This window comes from Aotus nancymaae, unplaced genomic scaffold (assembly GCF_030222135.1).
Source record: "Aotus nancymaae isolate 86718 unplaced genomic scaffold, 86718_ANA_hifiasm-v0.15.2.pri h1tg000072l, whole genome shotgun sequence".
NCBI classification, from domain to species: domain Eukaryota; kingdom Metazoa; phylum Chordata; class Mammalia; order Primates; family Aotidae; genus Aotus; species Aotus nancymaae.
Window position 1 is genome coordinate 1,906,988 of NW_026988487.1, and position 24,235 is coordinate 1,931,222.

Here is a 24,235-nt window from a genome sequence, read left to right on the forward strand (position 1 = left end):
GAGTCCCCAGCCGGCGGCGGCGGCGGCGCGGAGGAGAAAAAGGCCCAGAGGGGGCGCGGACGAGGGTACTCACCGGGAGGCTCCCCAGCCCCGCCGGCCACCGACCCGCCCGCGGACGCGCTGGGCAACAGCTGAGTTCGCTCCTGTCCACTATTGTGTGTCCGGAAAACCGGACCGCGGCGGCGGGCAGAGCCACGGGCTCCCTCAGAGGCCGGAACATGACTTTTTTTGTATGTTTTTGTTTTGGAAGCGCAAGTTTTCGTATTAATCTCATACTTTGGCAGTCTTTGTTAAACAGCTAGGCGCGTCACGAGGCTCTCAAACATTTTAATAATTTTTAGACGCCGTGACCCGCGGTTCACCTCTCTCCGGGCCTCCCCCACGAGCAGGCAGTTACTATAATACGCTCGCGCAGTTCTCTGGGTCATATTGAATTTTGCGTAGGTCATTACTTGGGAGAAAAATGACAGAGCAGAAATTTGATTCAGCTCATCCTCTCCAGCTCGACTTTTCGCCAGAACCTTCTCTTCTCTTCACCCAACCCCCACCCCAAAAAAGACCCATTCGGATAGGAGTCAGCCAGCCATGCCCCTGCTTTGCTTTGATTTTCCATCATTCCCATATTTTTGTCAGCTCTGGTTCCAGGGAGAGGGTGGGATTTCATGTGGGATCCTTTTGAGGCCTGAGAATGAGGCTGGCACGGGGAAAATTGAAAGCATGGCTTTGGGCACCTGGGCCCCAGAGAACAGGCCTGAGCAAGAGGCCCCTTCCCTGACCCTTACCCCTAAATGCCTGCATGGCCAGGGCCCAGATCCCAACTCCACTGCACACTCCGTCTGCTTTATTTGCTCCCCCCAGGTGTCAGAGATACCCTGATTTGTGCAAGAACTTTGGAAGCTCCAGGGCTTAGAAATGAGCACTCCACTTCTTGGGGCCAAGATTTTGGTTCACACAACCCAGCAGGTTTGGGAAAGGCAGAACCCTGAGAGAGGCTGTATCTGCTGTACTGGGCTGGTCAAAGCTGGAGACAACTTTCAGAGCTTTAATCGTTCTTTAATACAAAACTAGCTTTCCCCTGTGCCAAAGAATCGTTCTCATCAATACGTTAACACTTTTGCCTACCCCCATGACCCACACAAGGAGGTTCAGGAGCAAATCAAGAAAGCATTTAAAATAGTGAGATTTTCTTGGGTTTGTCTCTCCAGGATTAGAATCTGGTGGATTGCCTACAACACACTTCTCCCTTTCTCCAGCCTCCTAGGGACCTGCAGAGGTAGGTCAGGTGACTCCCCTTCCTCCCAATTCAAGTCTACAGACTGAGACAGGGCTCCAGCCTAGCTGGTAGAGTGGTATCCCCCTAGTACGGAGAGGGGGATACCTCAGGAAGTTCCTCAGGAAGGAACTCCCCAAGGCACCCAGCTTGGTCTTGAATAGCAGAAGCCACTCACTCCTCATCCTGGGTCCTTCTAGCCCAGGACCTTGGGTTGCTCCAGTCTATACCTAAATTAGCTAATGTTCTGTCCTGGAATAGAAGGAGATGGATTCTTCAGCTCAGCCTTTGACATTTGTCTCTTCAGGACTCCAGGAATTCCTTCCTGGCCTCACACTGCAGAGAAACTCACCTAACGACTAAGCAGAAATATGGACCTGCACCCAATTGGTTTAGTCAAAACCCCCGGTTACATCTATTTGAAATTTGATATTAAACCTTTAAAAAGGCATATTTACAGAAACCCTCAGGTTATCCCCATCCTGGCAGGAAAAACACCCACAGTGTACATCCTATATTAAATGCTTGGAAGAGAATATGATGACATCTCATAATACAACAGTCATTTAAAGACCCAAAATAGACATATGCCCCAGTGTTATAATTACTGAGTCTCTCTAGGCATTTACTTATGAGCTAAGCTTAATGCATGGACTCAAAGTTCATTTCAGGTCGCCTGTTTCAACTCCAGTTTAAAATATCTTCGTGAGGCCATTTGGTATTTTTCCTTTGCATTCTCCTCCCTCATCCAAATAGGAAGAGAAGGAGTCAAGACGAACACACAAATGGAGGGTTGGGAGAGAGTGAGATAACTAACAAGTGAATCTTTCAATAGGCAAGTTTTTAAACTGGAGCGATTTGAAGAGAGGAATGGATGTTTGGAAAGGCTCCAGTGTTGGCCCATGCTCATGGACCCCAGCTTCCTGACACAGCCTGGGGGTTAAGGATTCTTGAAAACAGGCCTGCCTCTCCCAGGGTGGGAGGTTGGAAGAGCCAATAGTTTGGCCCCTTTAGGGCAATCAGGGTGGGTTGATGTTAGTGAAAATGAAACCTTCACATTGGAAGCATTCTTTGGCCCTGCCAGACGTCCTACAAAGATGTGGGGGTAATTTAATTGAATTTCTAAAATGTGTGGGGCCAGGAAGGTTTTAATTAAATTTAATATGGTGAATCAAAGATTATCTTTGGAAGAGAAAATTGCTTAGCGGGTTCACCACACCCTAAGCGCTGTCTTTTGTACAACTCACCACCACCATCAGTCTTGCCCTTTTTGGAGAAGGGTTTTTTCCTTCCTCAGTTTCCCTTTCCCAGACATCTGCCTCTTCCCTGCCCAATTCTGCTCCCTCACTTCTGCAACCCACAAGTCTTCCTTACCTCCAGCATCCTTGGCTCTCTTTTCTGTCTTCACACACACAGCCTCCTCCCCCACCGTCCCACCCCGCCCCCGCCGCTAGTCGCCTCCGCCACGCCTGCTCACGCATTCTGTAAACTTTTGACCCTCCAACTTTGCGACCCCCTCCGCCAATAACACTGGCCTCACCACCCGGGGTCTCATTCTACTACACCGGCCACAGAAACCTCAGGGCAAAACGCTTTCCTTACCCCTCCCCTCTTCGCCAATGTCCCCACTCCAGAGCCTTAGACCGGGGAAGAGGACTTTTTTTTTTTTTTTTTTGACGATTAAATAACTCTTAGGAAAAAGACCCGGAACCTACTTCACGCAATTTCAACGGTCTCTTCTTTTGGGATGCCTGGAAGGGCTTTTGACGAGCCGCCCTTCTTCATTTTTGACCCACAGAGTGGGGCGGAAGTTGCTGAACAAGGAGACCTATGGGGAGCAGTAGAATGTGCTGACCTGGAGAAGGGGTATTTCGGGGTGAAGGGTGGGGAGAGCTTGGAGCAGGGACTCCTCGGGAGCAGAGGGGACTGCTGTGCTCACAGGGGTGGAGGGAGAGTTCAGTGTCCCAACAATGCGGGACCCGGGGCCACCTTGCGCGGCCGCTCGCTGGCGCCTCGGAGGCCCCAGCCTGGCTGTGAACTTGGTCTAAGGCGGACTCTACTGGCAGCTCCGGGATGTTACAGCCTCTGCCTCTCGTCCAGCGCAGCAGCGGTGCGGACAACCCGCGCGCTTTCGGTTTCCTTTCTGCCCAAATATCTCCTTCCAGACCCCCACCTCTGACTAGGAAGGATTTCCTTTCTCCTTCCCTGGGATCCCTTGGGATTCAGAAAACATGGGGGAAAAAAACTAATTAGATCTACGCACCTAAGGACAAGCCTACAGAAGCACCGAAATAAGGTATCCTCCATCGTGCCTCCAAATCCAAGAGGAGATGCCCCACACAGGCTGACACTTTCCCTCCACTTCTCCCCTTAGTGCGTCTCTCCATGCTGACTTCCCACCTTTGCATCTAGCCTGGGTCGTCTTTTGGTTCGGCAAGACGGTTTGGGGCCTGCGAGATACATTTCCTCCCTAGATGCATTCTTCCCTATCCCACCGGGGCTCCGAGGTCAGAGATCGCTGCGACCAAAACCAGCCGCTGTGCTGCGAAGCCGCGAGGCTCAGCCCGAATCCACTCGGGGACAGGCAGGCCAGAGGGCGGCTTGGCAGCCTGGGAACCGTTTTCAGGGAGGAGAAGCTAGAGGATGCTGCAGAGAGTGCATTTTTCTCTCCAAGAGGAACTTTAGGGAGAGAAGAGATAAGAGAGGAGACGCCTAAATCACAGAGAAAAGGAAAAAGAAGAGAGGGAAGAGAAAGATTAAAACTTGGGAAAAGGTGCTTTTTGAGGTCCGACAGGTTCCCGAATTGCCCGAAGTCCAATCGTCTCCAGGCTCCCAAATTCCCCTTCTCCTCTTGGAGCCTGCAGTCAGTAAATTCGCCAAGAGAAATAACGAAAGTTCCGCCTAAACCTGCAAGCGTGCCCCCACCACTAGTCTGCAGTGGCGGAGGTGGCGGCGGCAGTGTGGCCGGCGGCGTGTATTGTATGCTGCAGCGGCTCGGAGCCCCACGTAGGCCGGCGATGCGGCCCCCGTCTGCTGACCTCTGCATGATCCCGGACTCTATGAATTATTGATGAGATATGAGCGTTGATTTCCCCTTTCAGGATGCAAACTCCATTATATTGTTAAAATGGCGATTTAATCGTTGAGAATAGCTTTGGTGTGGGTTTTTTCCCCCAACTCATTTGTGCGTCCTTCCTTTTCATTTAACTCTCTTAATTAAATCCTTTAACAGATTTTAATCACTTTTTGGAGGGAGGGAGGAGAAAGCAGAAGGCCACAAGACTATCACTACCACCAACAAACAGGACTCTAAAACAAAATAAAACAAACTAAACTCGAAAACCGTCATAAGCTTCTACCTTTGAGAAGTTGAAAAGAAGGTGAGGTGAGGAGGTTAACCCCTCTAGGAAGGATGCTTGCTCACCTTTGCTGGAGACAGAGCATTACAGGGCTGGGGAAACCCGCCAGAGACAAGGAAGAGTGGGGTAGGGCCTGCGGAACAACCTGCAAGGTATTTAATCTCCCACCACTACCACCATGAGCCTTGTGTGTGGAGCTGACTGTGGAGACTAAGTCACTCTTACCCTTGCTGAGAACTCCAGGGGCTTCAAGCCTGGGGAGGGTCACAGGATTCATGTGCAGAGGGCCCTCCAATCTCAACCTCAGAGTCACTTAGGGAGAAATATCCATTCTCCGTAAGGGGCCCCCATTTCTCCCTTCCCCTCCCCAAACAGCTCGATTTCCAGGCGGTGTCTGGGTTAATTAATATGGATGTGTAACAGTGCTGCAGCAATCGATAAATCTCGCTGTGGGCAGATCCCAGCCTCAAAATCCGATTACTCTGAGAAACTCCAAAAATGGGGAAGGTTACCAGTGCCCTCTCCCTTAAAAGAGGGGAGCTCATTCTTGCTAGCCCTGTCTTTCAGGATTAGCCAGGTTGGTTCCCCAAGCTGAAAAGTCTGTGCTGGGGAGAGTAGTCCCGGGAAGGGACTGAGTTTGGACGGTTGTGCTGAGCCCTCTGTCTTCTCCATTGCTCTGAATCCTTGGCATGCAGATCCCAGGGATAAAGGAACTAGGAGGGGAAAGGAGCTTCCTCTCAGATCTTCCCATTCTACCCACCAGCCCTCAGAGAATAACTTCTCACAGACAGGGAAGGGTTAAGTGTCCCTGCCACAGTTATGGAGAGGAAGCCAATGAAATATGGGCACTTGGAACTCCAGGCCCGGCTGGCTTTCCTGTTTACACTTCTTTATACTTCCTCTCACCCGTTGGCCTCAGAGAAACAAAACAAAACAAATAACCAAATAAAACAAAACAAAAAAATCAAAATTGAATTGTCCACTGAGTGGTAGCCAGGCTGGCCTCAGAGGGAAAAGAGAAACTGCAGCCGTAATCTCCGGCTTTCACCTCCTGGGGCCTGCCCCCAGGTTGAGGATTTGGCAAGAGGGTGCCGGCTTGGCTTGTAGCTCAAGAGGTTGAGGCCTGGACTGGCAGGGAGAGGAAGCGGGTGGGAGAAGAGTGAGAGCAAAGCCCTGGAGAGAGTAAAGCAGCTCTCTTAGAGAGAGATCACTGGGGGAAGTCCGGAGGAGAGAGTTCTTGGCACCAGAAATCCCTACACACCTCTTATTGCCTCCCCCCAACTTGTCCTGGTTGGGGTTTAGGCAGGACTGGTGTTCGGCTCAGGGAGCCTGAAGTGGGAAAGAGGAAAGCCCAGCCTAGGCATCTTCTCCAGGCGTCTCCCTTCAAGGGTTTGGTCACTGAGGTGGAAGTGGGCACCCCGTGTTGCTCTTTGCCATCCTGGAAAATCTGACCAGATATGCCTAGTAGATGTCCCTGGGCCACCAGCCCAAGCACTCTTTATCAGAGCCTGCAGAACTGACATGAGAGGGGGCAAAGAAAAAATTCTTCAGGGGCAGGACTTGCTATCTGGGGTTTGAGCTTCCAAGAGAGCTTTAAGAAAGGGAAGTGTATTAGAGTGAGGCCAGAGGCACAATAGGAATAGGGTTCCCCTGGAGACCCAGGTCAGACTCTCCCTTGTGGAGCTCTTTCTCTGCATGTCTGTCAACTCTGTTGCCTTGTAGAGTGGAAGACCGTGGAAGCTGTGCCTCCAGCACTTCTTTATATTTCCAATGATGCTGGGGATCCTCTGGGAGATGACCTGTGTCTCCTTTCTAAGGGATACAAATGCCCTCATTCTTGGGATGATGTGTCTTCAAACCAGGTGACTCTGCTCTTAAGTCTGTTAAGGTTCTCCTGTAAGTCAGGCTTGGGCAGGGGATAAAGAGCTCAGGTAATAGAGAATGACTTCAGGAGAAAAAGGAGAAGGAGAGAGTTCCAATGTCCCTTAATGGGAAAAAGGGATTCTTATGACCCCATCCTTGTCCCAAAGATCGGAAGCCCCTCCCGGTGCCACATGTCCAATCCCAGGAACTACCTATGGCAGTTGGTGAGCTGAATCAAGGAATGGGAGGCTGGTGACAGCAGGAGTGACAGGGTGGTTGGCCCCATGGGTCTTAAATTGGAGGGAGGGTCAATTTGGTGAAGAGGCCTCTGACTTTTAGAAGGGTGACTTTTCCTTAGAAAATAACAGAACCTCTAGGAATCAAATCCCGAAATCTCTCTGGTTTATGGTGCCGCAAAACAAAGGTGTCTTTGAGGGTGTGCCCAGAAGAGAAGAGAGAAAAAGAGAGGAAAAAAGAGCACTTTCCTATTTTCTCTTCCAGTTCCTGAGTCTATTTCCTCCCGACAGTTGAGGGGTCTGAGTTCTTGAGCTGAATTTATTTATGGAGGGCTTGCCAGAGTTCTACTTAAACACCTAACACCTCTAGGCAAGAGAAGAAGCTCTTACCTTCCCCCACTCCTGATCAGGAATTAGGTTTTTGAATTGGTGTGGGGGGCGGGGATTGCCCCCTCTATCCGCTCCCTAGTCTGATTTCAGGATCCTACTTCAGGCCAAGGAGAAAGATTAGCTTGGGACCAACAGGCTGAAGGTGGTGGCAAAAGCAGCGCTGTGCTCCCCATCCCAGATAAGCCCAATGAGGCTGTGCTTCCCATCCCAGATAAACCAGATGAGGCCCAAGATGATCGAAGGTACCCCCTTCTATGGGCTTCAAAGATCTGAAAGCCAGAGAGCACCCCAGGGCAAAGCAGCCCACAGCAGCCGCCTACCGGGTGCTTTTTCTCAGCTCAGATGTATCCAGATAAAAGTGCCCAGCAGTGCACCCCACACACCCCTGACAAATGAATGTCATAAAGTTTATTTCCTGAGGGTGGGGGGATAGCTGTCTCAAGATATCCAGCAGCGAAGTGCCCCCCCTGACAATGGCCCCTTCTTTTATCAATACACACCCCTCCTTCTTGGTCCCTAAATTTCCACTGGCACTGAGGGAGCATGGATCCCCCACACAAACCCTTTTCTCCACAGAGTCAGGCACTCTTGCTAGTAAAAACCAGGCACCCCAGACCACTGAGGCCTTATGAAACTGAGAGCACTCATTTCAGGCACCCAGTCCCTTAGAACTGAGTGCATAAAACAGGATAAATATCCCCTACACTGCCCCACAGCCCCAGCTGGAAGCAAGTTTTCCTCTCCCAGTCCCAAGCCCCAGAATCGCAATGGGTAAAATCGAAAGCTGAAAGCGACTTACTGCGGGAGTGCTGGCCTGGGCTGCTGCTGCCTTCTGGGCTGGTCCTGCTGCTCTAGGCTGGGAGAGTGCTCACCTACCTCTGCCCCCTTCCCCACCACAGCGAGCAGTTAAAGTGTCACTTAACATTCTGGAGAATGTGAAATATACTGCGTGGTGTCAACTCCCCAAAACCATAAAACTAACTTTATGGACCTCACGTGACTTTCTCGAGCCAGTGAGGGGTATCTGTCTGACTTCTCGGCGATTTTTACGATCTAACTTCGAGATAAAACCCCTATCCATTTGACATCTAAATGTCATAGCGACTTTTGGGATAGTTTGCTATCGACAAAGGGGGACAAAGTCAAGGGGTGAAGGGAAAGGAGGGCCAAGTGGAGCCTCCACGACCCACGGCTGCCTCCTCACCAGCTCCCCCTCCCCCCAAGTCCAGTAAGAAGTTGGGCCAAGCTGGAAGGGATTGACCGGGTAAGTGTCCAGACTTGACTCTTGCGCTCAGGGTGGAGGCTGACTTGGATGGAGGTGGACTGGGCCCTGGCCCTGGGCCAGGCTGAAGGGGAAACCAGGGGTTTTTCTGCAAGGACCCCAACTCCTAATCAAGAGGGAAGATCAGTTGGGCCCCTTGATAAGGGTAGAGAAGGCTGAGGGTGAGAGAAATCATTTGAAATCCAGCTGATTTTTTTTTTTTTTTTTTGCTTTAGTTGGTGGCAGAACTGAATTGGGACTTAGAGTAGGAGACAGGGGGCTGGGCAGGCCTCTACCACTCCCAAAAGGCCAGGAGCCTCCTGCTGAGGACTTAGGCCCAAATTACTTTCCCAGAAGGGTTTTCCAGAGGCTTCCTTGGCCAGCTAGTGGAAGACCAGGATGGAGTCTAGCTCAGCCTTTCCCCTGCCCCAGCCCCACATGGGGTTTCTGGGCCTTGAAGTCCCCCAGGCATGAAGGTCTGTTCCCTGGCCCAAGCACTGTTGACCAAGCGAGGGACTTACAAGACTGAGCAGAGCTATTGGGGAGAGCCTGCTTTTTCTACCCTGCACCCCAGATCTACTGAGAATGGTCCAGGATGTGCCCGGGATGGGAGAGGCAGACCCCTCAGAGAAAAGACAAGTGGAAGGGCAATGGAGTGGGGGAAACATTTATTTGACTTCAAGGAAAGCTACAAACAAATACCAAAAGCGAATCACTGAGACAGGCCCCGCAAAGACAGATTTCACACGTAGCACGGCATCCGCTCGCTCACTACAAATGGTCTTGGAAGCGAAATGGGTAAGGAACAGATGGGTCTGACCCAGACTATCCCCATATTTACAAGCTTTGGGCCCTCTAGCCAGACCTATGGATTCACAGAGAAATACACAAGACATATTATACTGAGGATCATTTTTGTTTCCGTATACTCCCAGACCAGGCCTTGTGGGGCCTACCCAGGCAGCAGGAACTTAAATCTCACTATCTTCTTTCTCTCTTCTCAATATCACCCCTTTGGTCCTCCCCAGCCTCTTCCCACCCTAGAACCAAGCCCCTAGGAGACTTGGGCCTAGGGAGTGGGGAAGGAGGAAGAGGAGAATGAAAAGAGACTCCATCTCCGAGGCCAGCTCAGCTTGGCCCCACTGCGGTACTACCCCACCTCAACTGCTGCCCCTTAGAGAAGTTTCCAGCTGAAACTCAAAATACAGTGATCATCCTTTTATAAATAAGTTAGAACACAGATGGGGAGGGGAGAGTTCACATTAAACATGCGAATTTCTTTTTCTTTTTTTTCCTGGGGGAAGGACTGCAACCACAGACACAAACATTCAGAAACACTGGTGGATTTGGGGCAGGCGGAAGGGAGTTGGGAGCATGGAGGGAAAATAATAATAATAATTATTATTAACAATAATAACAAGATAACCAGTCCAGGAGAGAGGGAGCCACAGGAAGACCTAAGACCAAACGAAATATCGAAATATCTTAACACAAGGCTGGGGCGAGGCAGGCTTGTGGGAACCGGTCCCCAGCGGGCTGCGGCAGTGCGGGGAGGATTGAAGGGGCCAGGGCTGGGGGTGGCACGGGCTCTTGGGCCACTGGGCTCCTCTGGGCGGGCTCAGGGCTGGAAGGCGCTGCCGGCTGTAGCCAGGCTCATACTTTTCAGTTTGTTGTCCTTCTTCCACTTCATGCGCCGGTTCTGGAACCAGATCTTGATCTGGCGCTCCGACAGGCAGAGTGCATGGGCGATCTCGATGCGCCGTCGCCGGGTCAGGTAGCGGTTGAAGTGGAACTCCTTTTCCAGCTCCAGGGTCTGGTAGCGGGTATACGCGGTCCGGGCCCTTTTCCCGTCCGGCCCAGTCATATCTGGAGCAGATAGAGGAAAGCCACAAGGCAATGTTATTCCGGTTAAGGGAGGGGGCACTGGGTGGGAGGGGGTGGGGGAGCAGGACCCAGGCGTCCCGGCACCCAGCTCACCACAGCTCCAATCCTCTCTACTCCAGACGCCCACATTCAAGCTCGATTTCTGCACCCCCTTCTCCCGCATCCCCCACTTCTGCCGGCAGTCAATGCGCCCGGCTTTGTCTCTTGCTCACTCCTAGTGCCTCACCCTTGGCTGGGCTCAGGCGGCCGCTGGCCCCGGAGGGAGGAGAGCGGTTGCACTTTTGCCCCGGAAAGCTCCTTTTACTGCTCACCCTTTCTTTGCTAGCGGTAGTCTCAAAATTTCAGGGGTAAGCAGGACTCTTCCCCACATTACAAGAACCCATCCTTTATTCTAATGCTGGTATAGCTGAGCTAATAAAAACCTAAGCCGAAGCTGGGAACAAATTATTAAAAATACCCCCCATCACAGAGAGACCCTGTTTGGATCTGTCTACAGAGCTATGAGGCCCCTCTCAGAGAATTCTCCCCCTTGGAAAAATAAATCCATATTTGGGGGAAAGCCAGGCTCTCCTTGTACCCCCATCCCACCCCAAGGAAAGCTGAGAAGACAAAAAAGAGAGAGAATTACCGTGGCTGATGTGAAGCTTCCTCATCCAGGGGAATATCTGCGGAGTCTGCCCCTCGGGCGCGGCTGTGGAGGTGGCCATGGGCTCTGGTTGCGCCCGAGCTAGGCTGGGGCTGCTTAGCTGGCTCGCCGCTTCCTCAGGCTCCGAGGACGCGCTGGCCTCGTCTATTTCGGTGAAATTGGCGCTGGAGCTGGCCGAGGTCGCCTGGTCGGAGGGGGACGAAGCAGAGGGCTTGGCGCCGTGGCTGTCGCCGTTGGTGCAGGGCAGGGACTCGGGCGAGGACAGGGAGCAGCTCGAAGCCGCTTGCCTGAAGCGGGGCTCCTGGGCGGGCGCGGGGAAGGCGCGCGAGCTCTCGCCCACCGCCCCAAAGTGGCTGGAGGAGGCCGACGAGCGGTTGACGCTGAGGTCCATCCCATTGTAATTGTAGCCGTAAGAGCCGGTGTGCATGGCAGCGGGATCCCTGTAAGAGCCGCTCAGAGAGCTGCCACTGCCATAATTTAGCAACTGATAGTCCGGGCCATTTGGATAACGCCCCGAGAAGGAGTTTACAAAGTACGAGCTCATTTGGGTGATTTTGGAGGGCTTGATTTGTGGATCGTGGTCGTTATAACCCTGTGCTTCACGATTTATGATGTATTAATGAATTATAGCGATGCACTGTACTTCGTTTTGCTATGTATGCGGCCAAATATGGGGGGGGGGTTGGAAGGGGGGTGGGGGGGCGTTAGGGAATCACGTGCTTTTGTTGACCAGTCGTAAATTCTCGCTGATGACCTCAAGAGGTAATTCATGCTCTATGGTTACAAATAATGACGATCCGAGAATCGTTAGGGCCGATTCAATGCGAGCCTCCGAGAGAGGGGGAAAAAAGGAGAAGGGGGAGAAACAGGGAGAAGGTTGGCGTTGGCCTCTGAGCAGAGCGCGCCACCTCCCGGCGATCGACGGGAGCGCGGGCGGGAGACCGCCATGGCGGCGGCGGCTGCCTCCCTGTTGGCTCCCTGCAGCCGCCGGGAGAGAAAGAAACCCGGCCAAGGCTCAGTCACAGGGTTGAGCGTTTTAGAGCAGGCGTTAAGCTTTTTACCCACTTTCTTGTGGGTGGGGTTAGCCTCTCTACTTGGGTCCTTTTCCCTACATCGTCATCGTCGTTATTATTTTAACTTTGAATGAGACGATCAAAGATTAAGTTGCTTTTCCCTTTCTTGGGCTTTGCAAGTCTCTGAATTGGGGGCGGAAATGGGGGAAGGGTTGGAAGTTGTGTGTGAAAAACAATTATTGCAACGGTTTTTCCCCGGAGCTCAGCCCGACCTGCATCCTGGAGGGACTGCTATTGCTGTCCACAGCTCCCAGGCCGAGCGTGGGGCTGGACAGGAGGCTTGAAAAAGCAGCAGGAGAAGCGTTCACTTCTCCTGGGCCACTTGGAAGTTCGAAATCCCCTTCCTGACTTCCTTGGTGGTCCTCAGCCCAGGCCTAGGGAGTGGCAGAGCAGGACAGGGACCCCAGAAACCCAGCACAGCTGGGGCTAAGCGGCCTAGTTGCCGAAAAGACTGCAGCGGCCACCGTGTCGGCGGCTTGGGTTTGAGTAGTAACATGTGTCTGCGAGTTTGTAAAGCAGGACCCCTTCCCCTCCTCCTCGGCTATTGCATTTGGAGGCCCCACTCCAGACCCCTCATTCGCAGCTGGGCAGTTTGAGAATTTGCCTGGTGGCAGCCGCCTTCCCGGAAAAGGGGTTCCAAGGACCCACACGGTTTGTTGAGCACGCTGAGCGGCCAGAGACCACCGCAGCTGGGCCCCTATTACGAGGTGACTATTTTCTTTAAAAAGGGAGCGAGAGGGCGGAGGAATAAAGGAAAACAGTGTCCACAGCTTGCCCTCTGGATGCCCGTGGGAGCGGAAAGAGAATGGACCATTCTGGGTTGAAAAGATGACACTAAATGCCCCATCACCTGGCCTCCTGCTCTGGGGTCTCCAAGGAGCAAGGGAAAGCCGTGCCCCTCGGCCTGTGCCTGGCTGGTGGCTTTACATTCCCCTACTTATGGCTGATCTCCTACTTGAGGTGGGAAGGGGCACCTGGAGCCTTCAGCTGCAGGGCGAGAGATACCCAGTGGCCCCATTTTTCAGTCTCCAGAGCCACAGGCAGGGAGCAGAGGGCCAAGGCTGGTGAAGACCTGGCCATGTGGACAGCCCAAAGGCCAGGGGCCTCTGCAGAGGTGAGGACAGAAAAGTGCTGTAGAGGCCCCCAGACTCGATGGCTCCATCTCCACAAGAGAGCATTGGGGGCCTCAGTGGCTCCTTTAGTGCTGTAGACACAGGAGGAAAGGCTAGAGAATGAGAGAGAAACAGCCCCTCTCCATCCCCCAACTCTGCTAGGGGAGAGGCGGCTGTGAGCCTCAGCACCAGGGAAACGCAGCGCTGGGACCTGGCCAGGACTGATCGCTCCAGCCTTTATCTCAGCTGTAACTTCCCAGTCGAACAGGGCCCGCTGCGGTGGGCCAGGGCTCTCGCCTTTGCTGAAGATTTTTGGCTCAGGGAAGATGGAGAGGCTGGGGATTGGGGGAGAGGAAAAAATGGCAGGGGAAGATCGGAGGTGACCAAGCGTCGAGTTTTCACATCTTTATTATTATTATTAATATTAATATTATTACCGAAGTATTTCACGTCCAGAGCTAAGACAAGACTACAAACACAACACATAGAAAATTAATAAAATAGAACTTTGTTTTCTTCTGAGGCTCCTCTTCTTACTTCTAGGTAGTATGTGCTCCTTCCAGTGGCTTTAGGGAGGGGGTGGGAGACACGACAGATCTGGGATCAGGGAGTCTTCGAGGTCCCCGCTGAGGGGACAGCGAATCTACCTTTGAACCGTGCACCGGGGACAAGGATGAAATGAGACGCGACAGGGACAAGAGCATTTTGCTCTGCTTCCAGAAAACATCAAGTGAGTCCGATCCTCAGTTCTCACTGGGAAGCCTGATCAGGCTGAAGCGGGTTTCTCGGGAAAGAAGGGCGAGGGGTGCTGGGTAGGCTCGAGCAGTGAGGCCTCTGAGCACCCGCCGGGAGCTGTGCGGGCGGGGGCGTCCAGGAGAGCGCTGGCCCCGCCTGTCGTGTGCCAGAGAGCAAGTCTCCTGGCTCCCCCACCCGAGAGCCTTCCTTCCCGGGGCTCTCCGACGCCCTCGGCTCCCACAGGCCTTTCCCCTCTCGTCCTCCCTCCCTTTCCAGCACCTTCACTCGGCGGGTTTTTCTTCCTCCTCCTCGGCACTGAGCTGAGAAGCGCTGAGCAGTTTGCTCTCCTTTTTCCACTTCATGCGTCGGTTCTGGAACCAGATCTTGATCTGCCGCTCAGTCAGGCACAGGGCGTGCGCGATCTCGATGCGCCGCCGCCGCGTCAGGTAGCGATTGTAGTGAAACTCCTTCTCCAGCTCCAGCGTCTGGTAGCGCGTATATGTCTGGCGGCCTCGCCGGCCGCTGGGCCCAAAGGAGGAACCTGTTACGCAGAGTTGAGATGCTGAGGCCTGGGGTTAGCGGGCCCAGGGCCCCCTCCCTTAGTCGACCCTCGAACACAGACTCCAGTCTGCACCCTGTACCGGGATGCCCTCCACTCTCCTGGTTCCTTTTCCCCTTTTCGCACTCCTCCAGCGCCCCCTCCAGATTCCCTCCTGGTCTCCTAGGCCTGTGCCGCCAGTCTAGACTCTAGATGGGGGAGGGGAGGAGCAGTTTGAAATCCCACCTGAGCCTGGGGGGAGGGGCCGGCCAGGTGTGTGTCTTCCTAGTTGCATCTTGTCTTTCCCTCCCTTTCCATCCATCCAGCTCCCCCCACCCCGCCCACCCAATGATAAATCCAGGCCCTTAATCCGTAATGACGTAGATCGATCCATAGTCTACATTAACGGCTCCTCACTTTCGAGTCCGGCTAATGGACGTCAATTGGGACTTAAGGCCAGCAAATAATCCAACCTGAGATCCCGCGCCTGTTTCCCCCTCTCTCTCGCTCTGCCTGCTCCCTCTCTCTTCCTTCCCCTTAGTCCTCCTCCCGCCTCTAACTACCACCCCTTTCCTGGTGCCTCATCTTGCCCAAGCCCCCCACCCTCCGGGAAACACAGTCAACTCTTCCTCTCCAGCGTCACCTCCCACCCCCTTGCATGACGCACTCCGTTTTTAATGGAGCCGTCTTTGGTTGGGGGACCCTACCAGGGCTGGGAGAGGGGACTGGGGCGCCAAGTAAAGCCAAGCCAGTGACTGTGGTCCCCTGCTCCCTTCCTTGTCCTGGAACCCCCGGCTCTGGCCAGGCGCCCCAGGAGAGTCCACTCGCTTCCCCTGGCTCCCAGCGCGGCTGGGACTTTGCAAAGTTTGTAACTCCTGCCTACCAGGGGACAGGCGAGAAACGCCAAGCAGGCGCCCAATCTTCTTTTATCTCCTAACCGAGATGCCCACCCAGCACCCTGTGGAAGAATGGGGGGGGAACGCTCACTAGTTCTGTGTCCCGGGGTGGGGGCCCACGGGAGCCAGGGCGACGGCGACGAGGAGTCTCACTCACTGTTGCACGAATTCATCCGCTGCATCCACGGGTAGACCGGAGTGGAGCACTTCTGCTCTTCCGTCTCGCCGAACACGCTCTTGTCCTGCGCGCAGTCCGACTTCCGCGGCTCGGGGTGGAACGGGGGCGGCTCGTCGGCGCCGGAGAGTGCGCAGGCCGACTCCTTCTCGCGGTAGAAGGCCGGCGCCGGCCCGTAGTCGCAGGGCGCCGCTCGGCCGTAGCCACCGCCCGCCGGCGGGTAATAGGAGGAAGTGGCAAAGCCCTTGTCCTGGCCCGGCCCTGGCCCGTAGGGCGCGGGGTAATGCCTCAGCGGATCCGCATAGCCCGACGAGTAGAGCGGTAGCTGGCCCAAAAAGGACTCCTGCCCGCTGGCCAGAGTGACGGGGAAGGTGGAGTTCACGAAATAGGAACTCATTGGGAGGGGAGGCGCGCGCGGCCGCTGCTGCTCCGCCGGGTTTATGATTTGTTGTGTTTTATAGTCCGAGCGCCGCGCCTATTAGTAGTATATCCGAGATTGGGTTTTAGCTGAGGGGGGATGGCGAGGTGCCAGTGAGGGCCAGAAGGAAATACAACCATCTGATCCAACACTGACCAATGGCAGAGGCAGGAATTGTCAAATAGCACCCAGGAGGAGCGCAGCCCGCACGAGGGACCCGCGCACAAACCTATCAACCTTTTTTTCCTCCTTCTCCTTCTCCTTTCTCTCTCTCTCTCTCCCCAACAACACAACGCGTCCCGTTCCACCTACGTAGGATCTGTGAAATAGGCTCTGTGCCTTTGAGGGAGAAGGGAGCGTTTAGATTGAGACCACCCCACTCCTGGGTGATTAAATAAATGTATCTCTCCCCCACCCCACGCAGGATAGGAAAAAGTTAATTATGTTTTCAGAAAAGTTAACCCCTGCGTTGCTTGGGCCCTTTCCTTCCAGGGAGAGGTGGGTAAATGTTTCCGAATCTCCTTGAGAGAGAGAGAGCTAAAGAAGGTTTGTTTCTAGGGTTTTGTGTTGGAGGAAGGTGAGAAGAGTTCTCCGCTAAGACGAGAAAGAAGAAACACCCTCCTCCCCAGGTTTCGAACATGGTTTTTCCTGTTTATCAGATCTGCCCTTTCTCCTCCAAGCCTCAGGTTATTGTTCTTGCTTCTCCACAACCCTTCTGATCTGAGGGGGCAGGCCAGATCCCACTGCCTAGGAGACCCAGAAGACTGGGAGCTGGCAGAAGAGTCTGAGCCCAAGCTTCCCCCTCTGGCTCTGTGGCTAGGCTGGGAGCTTCTTGGTAGGCAGTGTCCAGACAGCTAGCTGCCCAAGACATCCTGCTTGCTTCTGGTATGCAGCTGCTCACTCTTGGCAGGGGAAGGGGCACTGGGGAAAGGGACTAGCCCTCTCCTCACTTGGTGATGTGTAGTGAAGGAGCCAGGGGTATCCCTCAGCCTAGGTGACTTTATTTGTCTGATCCCTGTCCTGCCTGTAACCCTCACTCCAGCGCCCTCTGCAATCTCAAGAATAGCCTGGGCTATAGGATTTTTAGGAATCAGGGATGCACCAGTAAATCTGGGCATGAGGAAGACATCATTCCTCTTCCAGTTGTGGGTCTTCAGACCCTCCTGATAGTTGAGGCAGTCAGAGACCACTAGGAAGAAAGACACCCTCACTCCTCTTCCGAGTGTCTGTAGGAGCTGGCAGTTCTTTTTAAAATTCTTTCCCAATACTTGGTTTTTGCTCTAGTTTGATAGGGAGAGAAGGATGTTTGAGTTCTCCTGGGGACTCAGCAGGCAGCTTCCAGCCATCAGCGAGCGTCCCCTATCCCTTCTGTCTGTGCCTCAGCATTGCTACAATTCCCTCCCACACCACACATTTGTATCATCAGCTTTGCTGCCTTACAAGCTTGGGTGTGTGAGAGAGTGTATGTCTCTGGCTCTTTCATCCAAGGAAAATGAGCATTGAAAGCCCAGGCTGGGAGACAGGGCCACAGTAAATTTCCAGCCTTCTAATATGCATACACAGGCCAGGTAGTGAAGGATGACAACCCTCAGACCTGGGGACAAGTCAGGGCATGGAACAAAGTCAGATGTCAGGCCAGGCTGACCCTTCTCTGTCTTGTCCTTCCTTTGGGCTCTTTTTTCTGGCTGAGCTCTGCCCCCTGAAGATAGTATACAAGACACTAGGGAGGGTGGTAGAGGGCTGAGCTTGGAGGACCAAGGGTGGGAACTTATTTGGTTGCAACATGGTCTCCAAGGCTCTCTGAACTCAGGGCAACTTCTAAGCTGTAACTTAATGGCAAACTGGCCATCCCTGGATGTCCCTCCAATCACTTCCTGACTCTATGGGAGTTTTTGATAAGCATTTAAGAAAATAAATTAAAACCCCCTGATGATGAAGAACAATAAATATTCCAAATCTAGCTATGGTTTGGCTCACTTCTAGAGTGGACTAGGGGCCATTTGAACAGAGGGAAAAAAGTGGGAGAGAGTGCTTGCATGCACCTCCTCCCTACTGCTGAGGCTGAGCCCTGGGTCTCAGCCTTCCCTGCCTCCTCCCTGGCCACAATGTCCCCATCCTAGCACTAAATAATGTGGTCTTCTCAGTAGAGTCTGAGCAAAATAAGATCTGGTGAGGAAGGGAGCATTTCCCTGTGACAGAAGCAGGAAAATAATTGTCTTATCCTTAGAGTGACAGCCCCCAAATTAACCTCACCTCTGCAGGTTGCTTGTCTGGAGATGGAGCCCCTCTGGGCAGGGCCTGGGCGCCTGGAGTCGGGCATGAAAGGAAATAGCGCCTCATCGCTCTTATCTAAACCCAGAGGTATTTATGAGCGTTTATTCGTCTGATCCGTTTGTTTGGGAAAAAGAGCAGGCGGGCAGGGCTGGCCAGAGACCGACTGGTTTCTGGAGCCAGATCCCTACGAATCTGTCTGTGGTTCGGTCCACCGACGTCTGTCTGTCTCCATGGGGGAATATGTAAATACCCAGCGGACACAGACTTCCGCCAGTCTAGGGTGTCTCTCCCTGCCTCAATGAGGAAGTGTGTGTTCAGAGAGATGGATAGAAATGTGTACCAATTCTTGAGTACATAACTGAGGGATTGTACAGATACCCCACAGGCAGGATTTATCATTGTAATTTTCTCTGCCGTGAGTCTGCAGTCCTGTGGGCAAGTTAACACATTCCAGCTCTCAGGAAAATGTTTCCTAAGTTGTGTTTAGTTCAGGAGTAAAATTCTTGATAGGTAACCTCAGGAGAGATATTTGCCTTTGTGTGTGTGTGTCTGTGTGTCTGTGTGTGTGTGTTGTGATGTGTGTGTGGAGGGGGCTGAGACATTGTCCAGGCTTCCAATTTCCTCTAAGCTATAAAGCTCTCCCCCTCAGCTCTTCGGGGTGGTGAGCACCTTCCCTCACCACCCCCAGCTTTGGCTGGGGTAGTGATCGATGAAAACATTTCAATCCAGTTCTCATCCTGGACTCTGTTTCTCTGGGTTTGGGGAACATAAATGTTACCAGGGGTACTGAGTCATTACTCCCATAGGTTGGAGGAGGCTCTTTAGATGAGACACATTGCCCCAAAATCGGCCCCTGCAAATCAAGGTACAAAGACTTCATTTCCATTATGCAAATGAGCAGCAAACTCTTTGATCTTTAGGGGGAGGGAGCAGTAGCGCTGAGCCCACTTTCCCGGTTTCCTACCCCCAGGCCCAGGAGCACCCCAAGGGTACTGAAGTGTTTCAATACCCTGTACCAGCTCGACTTCTCTACCCGTCCTTTGGATTGCCCAAAAGCAAAACAATTTCGGAAGGGCCCAAGACCTTGTAGGCTGGCTCCTTTCTGAGTCGGGCCTTATAGCCGCCAGAAAGCCACTCTCACTGCGGAAAAGCTGAAAAGAACTGCTCCAGAGGCGCCGGAAAGTGCGGAGACCGCAGCCGCAGTGTTTGTCCCCAGCACCACCAGGCCTCTCGACCTCGTCAGCCCTGGGCAAGACTCTGGCAACACCTTGGCTTGCCTGACATCACAGGCAATATCCTGGAACCCCTCTCCCAGGAACTAGGACCACAGCACCTTTAAAGAAACTGCCAGAGCTTCCTCCTACGGCTTGAAAGCCGGAGCTAATCAGTAACCCGTGAGACAGGGGCCAATATTCAAACGTTCAAACGCGGCAGTGGAGGCGCATAGCCCAGCCCTGGCCACCCCTTCCTGGGAAGGCGGTCGAGTTAAGCCAGTGTGAGGGGTCCAACAGGAACGGAAATTACGACGGTGTGGTTCCTTAATGATTTAGCCCCAGTCCCACTCCCAATTTTTTCCCCAAATCATATTTACGTCGATTTCGCTTGAAACGATCGAGAATGGGGGAGGGGATCAGCGCTCACTTGCAGACACCAACAGTTTCCAGAAAACTCAGTTCAATTCCTTCACCATGGACCCACCAACCAAGGAACTGGCAAGACCCACCAGCCAACCAGGAGAACACAGACCCGGTTTGTCTTTTGACAACCGAGTGGAACTGCCGGGGCCGGCGCCTGCCCTGCCGGCCCCCTCCCTTGGCTGAGAAGAAAACCAAATAAACCTTGAACAGCCTTGGCTTCGGATCTCTCAAGCGGCCCCATTCTCTCCCGCGCCTTGGTGGGGTGGGGGTGAGGGTGGGGGTGGGGATGGCGGTGGGGGTCTTGGCTCTGATCCCTCCACCCTTTGGTTCAGGGCCCCTGGCCACTGGATGCAGAATTAGACCTTTTTAAATATGTCCTAGAGGAAGCCGCTTCCCCTTCCCCTCCCAGCCTCCAGGTTTGAGGCTGGGATGGGAGGGACGGGTGAGGGGGCGGGGAGAGTGGGGAATTGAGGATGATGGGTGGAGGAGAGACTTATTCTGTTCTCTAACCCACACCGGGGAACCAAGACCCAGCTGAGAACGTCGGTGTGGGTCCGAAATCCCCCGAATCCCGTGGACCCTGCGCGGCCGGGGCTCCAGGCGTCGGGCACTGCTGGGGCAGTGTCGCGGGCTTTGCGGCGCCGAAGCCGCGTGTCTCCGAACGGACGGTAGATGGCAGCAAACCGCATAATTTGGGTCACAGTGAACTAAGGGAGGATTTATAACCCTCCAAGACTACAGGAGAAAAAGACCTTTAGTGTGGGTGGGTTTGGGAAATGTATCCCTTGAGAATAAGCCCTGAGTGCCGTGGGTGCTGGCGGAGAATTCTCGCTACGAAACCGAGCGGTCCCTCCCGGCGCCCAGGCCGGGCCTGAGCCTAGAGCGTCTACCCCGACCCCAGCCCCTTCTTCCGCGCCACAAGTGGCCCTCTCCCAGCTTAGGACTGAAATAATAAATATACCCCCCACTTCCAACACACCCCAGGCCCTGTAACTCCGGAGCGACCAGAGGCTCGAGGCTGAACGTCCTGCATCTGGTCTTAAGAAAGAGAAAAGCAATCACATGTCGTGCAAACCAAACTAAATCACAATCTCTCCTGCCCTCCACAGCCAAAGGCACTTATCTCTTAGCTGGAAACTTCCCCTAGAAGCTCCCTCGCCCCATTTTTAAGTCCTTGCCTGAAGGCTGGCTCCTACTTCCACCCCACCAGCTACTTGAGGAATCTCTTGTCTCCTGCCCAATGGTTCTCCGCCCTCCCCACACCCCCAGAAGGCCTGACTGAGAGATAAATTGGACACCCGAGGGACGGGACTGCCTGAGCTCAGTGCCAGTTAGCTTTCCAGTTTACACACCACTAGATCCCATAACTGGATTTTCTTATTTTCGTCTTTTATTTCTTTCTTTTTTGTTTTTATTTACAAGCCTAAAACAAAAAAGCACTTAATAGCTTATTCACAATCACCACTTTTGGACCCAGGAAAGTTTGAAATGTTACCACATCAGACACACACACATGGCAATTTTTTACTCCACCGAAATCCACACATCCCATACCAATACAATGCAAATAATAGAATCAATATAGCGCAGAAACCAGCAGCTGCAACCTACCGCATTAAAACCACAAAACTGTCTCCCTGCAGAGCAAGGCTCCCTCTTGCGTGAGTGGCGAGAGACTTGGGCATTCTCGGGCAAGCTTCCTGGGGGGGGAGGGTCTCCCTCATTTTTGGTGTCTCCACCCACAGCCCTTTAATTTCAAAAACGTCTCCGAAGGGAGATAGCGAACATTTCTATGTAAATTGTCTTTTCTGTGTTTCTCTAGCCGCCTCCTCTCCCTCGCCGGCCTTGGCGGAGATTCCAGGCCCTACAGAGACCAGGACGTCCCTTAGCGCCACCGCCCCACATGCCAATGCTGCCGGGAACCCGGCGATATCCGCACCAGGCAAGAGAACTGCGCGGGGGCAATAGCCAGAGATTGGGACAAGGGAGGGATGGCAGGAGGGGGAGGGGGCAAACCCACGGAGGCCATAACGACTGGCTTCTTTGGGTGCCACTGAAGCCCAGATGCCCCTATCCTCTTTTTCGCGGCCCCCTTGTTTGAGTCTCTCCTCCAAGCTTAAAAAGGCAACTTAGAGCTTGTCTCCTGGCCCCCTTTAGATTCGTCTTCCCGATTCCCTGCCTTGGCTCCCCCTCCAGGAAGCAGCCACCCCTCTCTCCACCACCGAATTTCCTGGGAAGCTTCTCCCTGCAGCGCCCAGAGGTAGGGTTCAGCCCCGTCTTGGAGTAGGGGAGGAGGGAGAAAAACCCAAGCCCCACCCCCCTACAAAAGCGATGCAAAAGAACCCGAAGAAAATTGTAGAATCTCCCTTACCTTTGCAGACCTTGGGATTTTTTTCCCTCTGGATTGAAAGGAATGGGGAGGGAGGAAAGAAGGAGCATTCAGTTTCTTCTTCAGCTTCCAGATAATATTGTCCCAACGTGAGAGCCGTCGCTTCCCCTTCTCTGACTTGGGAGAGAGGGTGTTTCATTTTTCTGACATTTGCATAGAAAATTGAGTAAGTTCTGGCTTTGAAAAATAGTATCAGGCTGCAGTCCTAGGCAGATTGTCCATTTACCCTCCATGATGACTAAAATCCCAGATCAGTGAGCAAATTAACTTAGGGATCAAAATTATTTTTGTTCTCTCTTTGTGTAATTCCCACCCCTCCTGCTCTCCCTCTCCCTCTCTCGCTCTCTCTCTCTTTTCTCCTCACCCCCCTCTCTCGTCCTCTCTCTCTTTTGCTCTATCGAGCTGATACTGAAGTATAAAAATATCAAGAGGCTGGAGCCCTGAAGGACGACAGTGCTCCGACCTAGGTGTGGTGTCCAAAAGAATGCTGCATTATAACCACCAGGGAAATGATAAAAAGTTCATGTTCACGATCGCCCGGCCACATGACCGGCGCCGGCCAATCGCTGGATTCAACCACTCATAAACTTCTATCACAAAGTTGTAAATTTTCATAAAACAACAAGGAATTTATTGCATTTCTTCATGGCTGCTCCACCAGCAACCCTTTTCTCAGTCGCCATCTTCTTTTCTTCTCCTTCTCTCCTTTTGGGGAAACCCCAATCTGAGAAGGGGTGAGATTTGGGGGGGCAGAGAATCAGAGTGGAGAAGCTATAAAGGTGCAGCTGGGAAGGGGGTTCTTTTCCGAACCTCCCTATTTTCCACAGGAGCTCTGCTCCCTCTTTCAATAAAAGTCTACCCCAAATCCTCTGCAGAGGGACTGTTCTGAGGCAATTTTGGGGTGAGACGGGAGCAGAAGCCGGTGTCTAGTGTCTAGAATTGCCATCCGCACGTGGGCAAAATGAAAGCTTCGGTGTTCCCTCTCCCCCGCTGAACTGGACCCCTCATTCCTAGCCCTGGAGATGGCAGGACCCCCACCTGGGAGGCTTGCAGCATTGCGGGCGTGGGGGCCTTGGATCCCCTAGGGCTTAGTTTTTGCCCCAGGAGGAAAGGTGGCCTGGATGGGGGGGCCAAGGCTGATAGTCTGACAACCAGATTCTCGCCTCCGCAACTCAGAAACTAGGGGAGGGTCAAGACGGATCCTGGCCTCTCCCAAATGCAGGCAAGTCCAGATTGCCTATTGACAGCTCCCCGCACTCTCCAGGGGGTTACGTGGTCAATAATGGGGGAAATTGCAGGTTTAGAAGCCTTTCACAGACAAATTCAAATTCAACAGATCATCCTAAAACCAACCCTCCTTCCTCTTTCTTTCCAACGTCTGTTTTTTAAATTTAAATAATCCAGGATTTATAATCGAATAAATGCTAAAAATCAGTTCGGCGATTCTAGCTGCATAGACACCACCATCCAGGTCTTGATCCTGCAATCAGCGGGTATTTGAAAGCAAAAAATAAAATGAAAATTAAGCTCAGGTCTCCCAGGTCCCCTGAAATATCCCCGTATTTCAAGTTGAGCTACCGATGACCAAATTCAGGAAACGAAATAACCTCCCCTGCCCAATTTTTTTTTTCTTCTCTCTCTCTCTCTCTCTCTGTGCTGCGGAGAAGGTTCCAGGCTGTTGTCAGCGGCGCGGAGAGCGGGCGGAGAGGAGCGGAGGAAGCCCCGGGCGTGGCGCGGCCAGGCTCCGAGAGCCGCCGGGATGCGGCCACACCGCTCAGGCTCTTGCTGCCGGACTCATTCCCTTCTCCACCCCCCATTTTAAAGTTTTATTTGGGTCGCTTGTGTCAGTTTAGAACGAGATAAATTAAGACAAAGCAAAGTAAAATAAAACGAAATAAAATAAAGGACTAGCTCTTGCCGAAAATGTTTGTCGAGCGAGCAGGAAGCCGTGAGCGCCCTAGCTGGAGGCTGCTGTGCGCGGACTGAGAGCCTCTACTCCCTGGCCTGGCGCCTACCCAACGCCACCCAAGAAGCCAGAGTGAATTTGGGTGTTCATTTCCCTTTCCTTCGGCTCTTCCT

At 53.1% G+C, this 24,235-nt stretch overlaps 3 protein-coding genes across 5 annotated transcripts in view; all 3 read right to left on the bottom strand.

The window, feature by feature from the left end:
* The window catches only part of HOXB3 (homeobox B3), a 41,254-nt gene extending 33,220 nt beyond the window's left edge, over positions 1 to 8,034 (bottom strand). Inside the window, exon 1 of the mRNA XM_012451837.3 lies at positions 7,918 to 8,034. The gene's annotated coding sequence lies outside the window, so the exon portion shown is untranslated. The remainder of the gene's footprint in view (positions 1 to 7,917) is intronic.
* Positions 8,035 to 9,030: 996 nt separating this feature from the next.
* Positions 9,031 to 11,550, bottom strand: HOXB5 (homeobox B5). Its single transcript, XM_012451839.2, has 2 exons — positions 10,892 to 11,550; positions 9,031 to 10,245 (listed from the first exon to the last, which is right to left on the bottom strand). The coding sequence occupies exons 1-2, from the start codon at positions 11,451 to 11,453 to the stop codon at positions 9,998 to 10,000; spliced, it is 810 nt and encodes a 269-aa protein (XP_012307262.1). The 5' UTR covers positions 11,454 to 11,550; the 3' UTR covers positions 9,031 to 9,997.
* Positions 11,551 to 13,484: 1,934 nt separating this feature from the next.
* Positions 13,485 to 22,228, bottom strand: HOXB6 (homeobox B6). 3 transcript variants are annotated; one of them, XM_064367501.1, is made up of 3 exons: positions 22,139 to 22,228; positions 15,421 to 18,983; positions 13,485 to 14,370 (listed from the first exon to the last, which is right to left on the bottom strand). In XM_064367501.1, the coding sequence occupies exons 2-3, from the start codon at positions 15,833 to 15,835 to the stop codon at positions 14,111 to 14,113; spliced, it is 675 nt and encodes a 224-aa protein (XP_064223571.1). In that variant the 5' UTR covers positions 15,836 to 18,983; positions 22,139 to 22,228; the 3' UTR covers positions 13,485 to 14,110. The 3 variants fall into 3 exon arrangements, with proteins under 3 accessions (XP_064223571.1, XP_012307267.1, XP_012307266.1); XM_012451844.3 differs by lacking the exon at positions 22,139 to 22,228 and having other exon boundaries at positions 13,485 to 13,878; positions 14,109 to 14,370; positions 15,421 to 19,983; XM_012451843.3 differs by lacking the exon at positions 22,139 to 22,228 and having other exon boundaries at positions 15,421 to 19,983.
* Between the last annotated feature and the right edge of the window lie 2,007 nt (positions 22,229 to 24,235).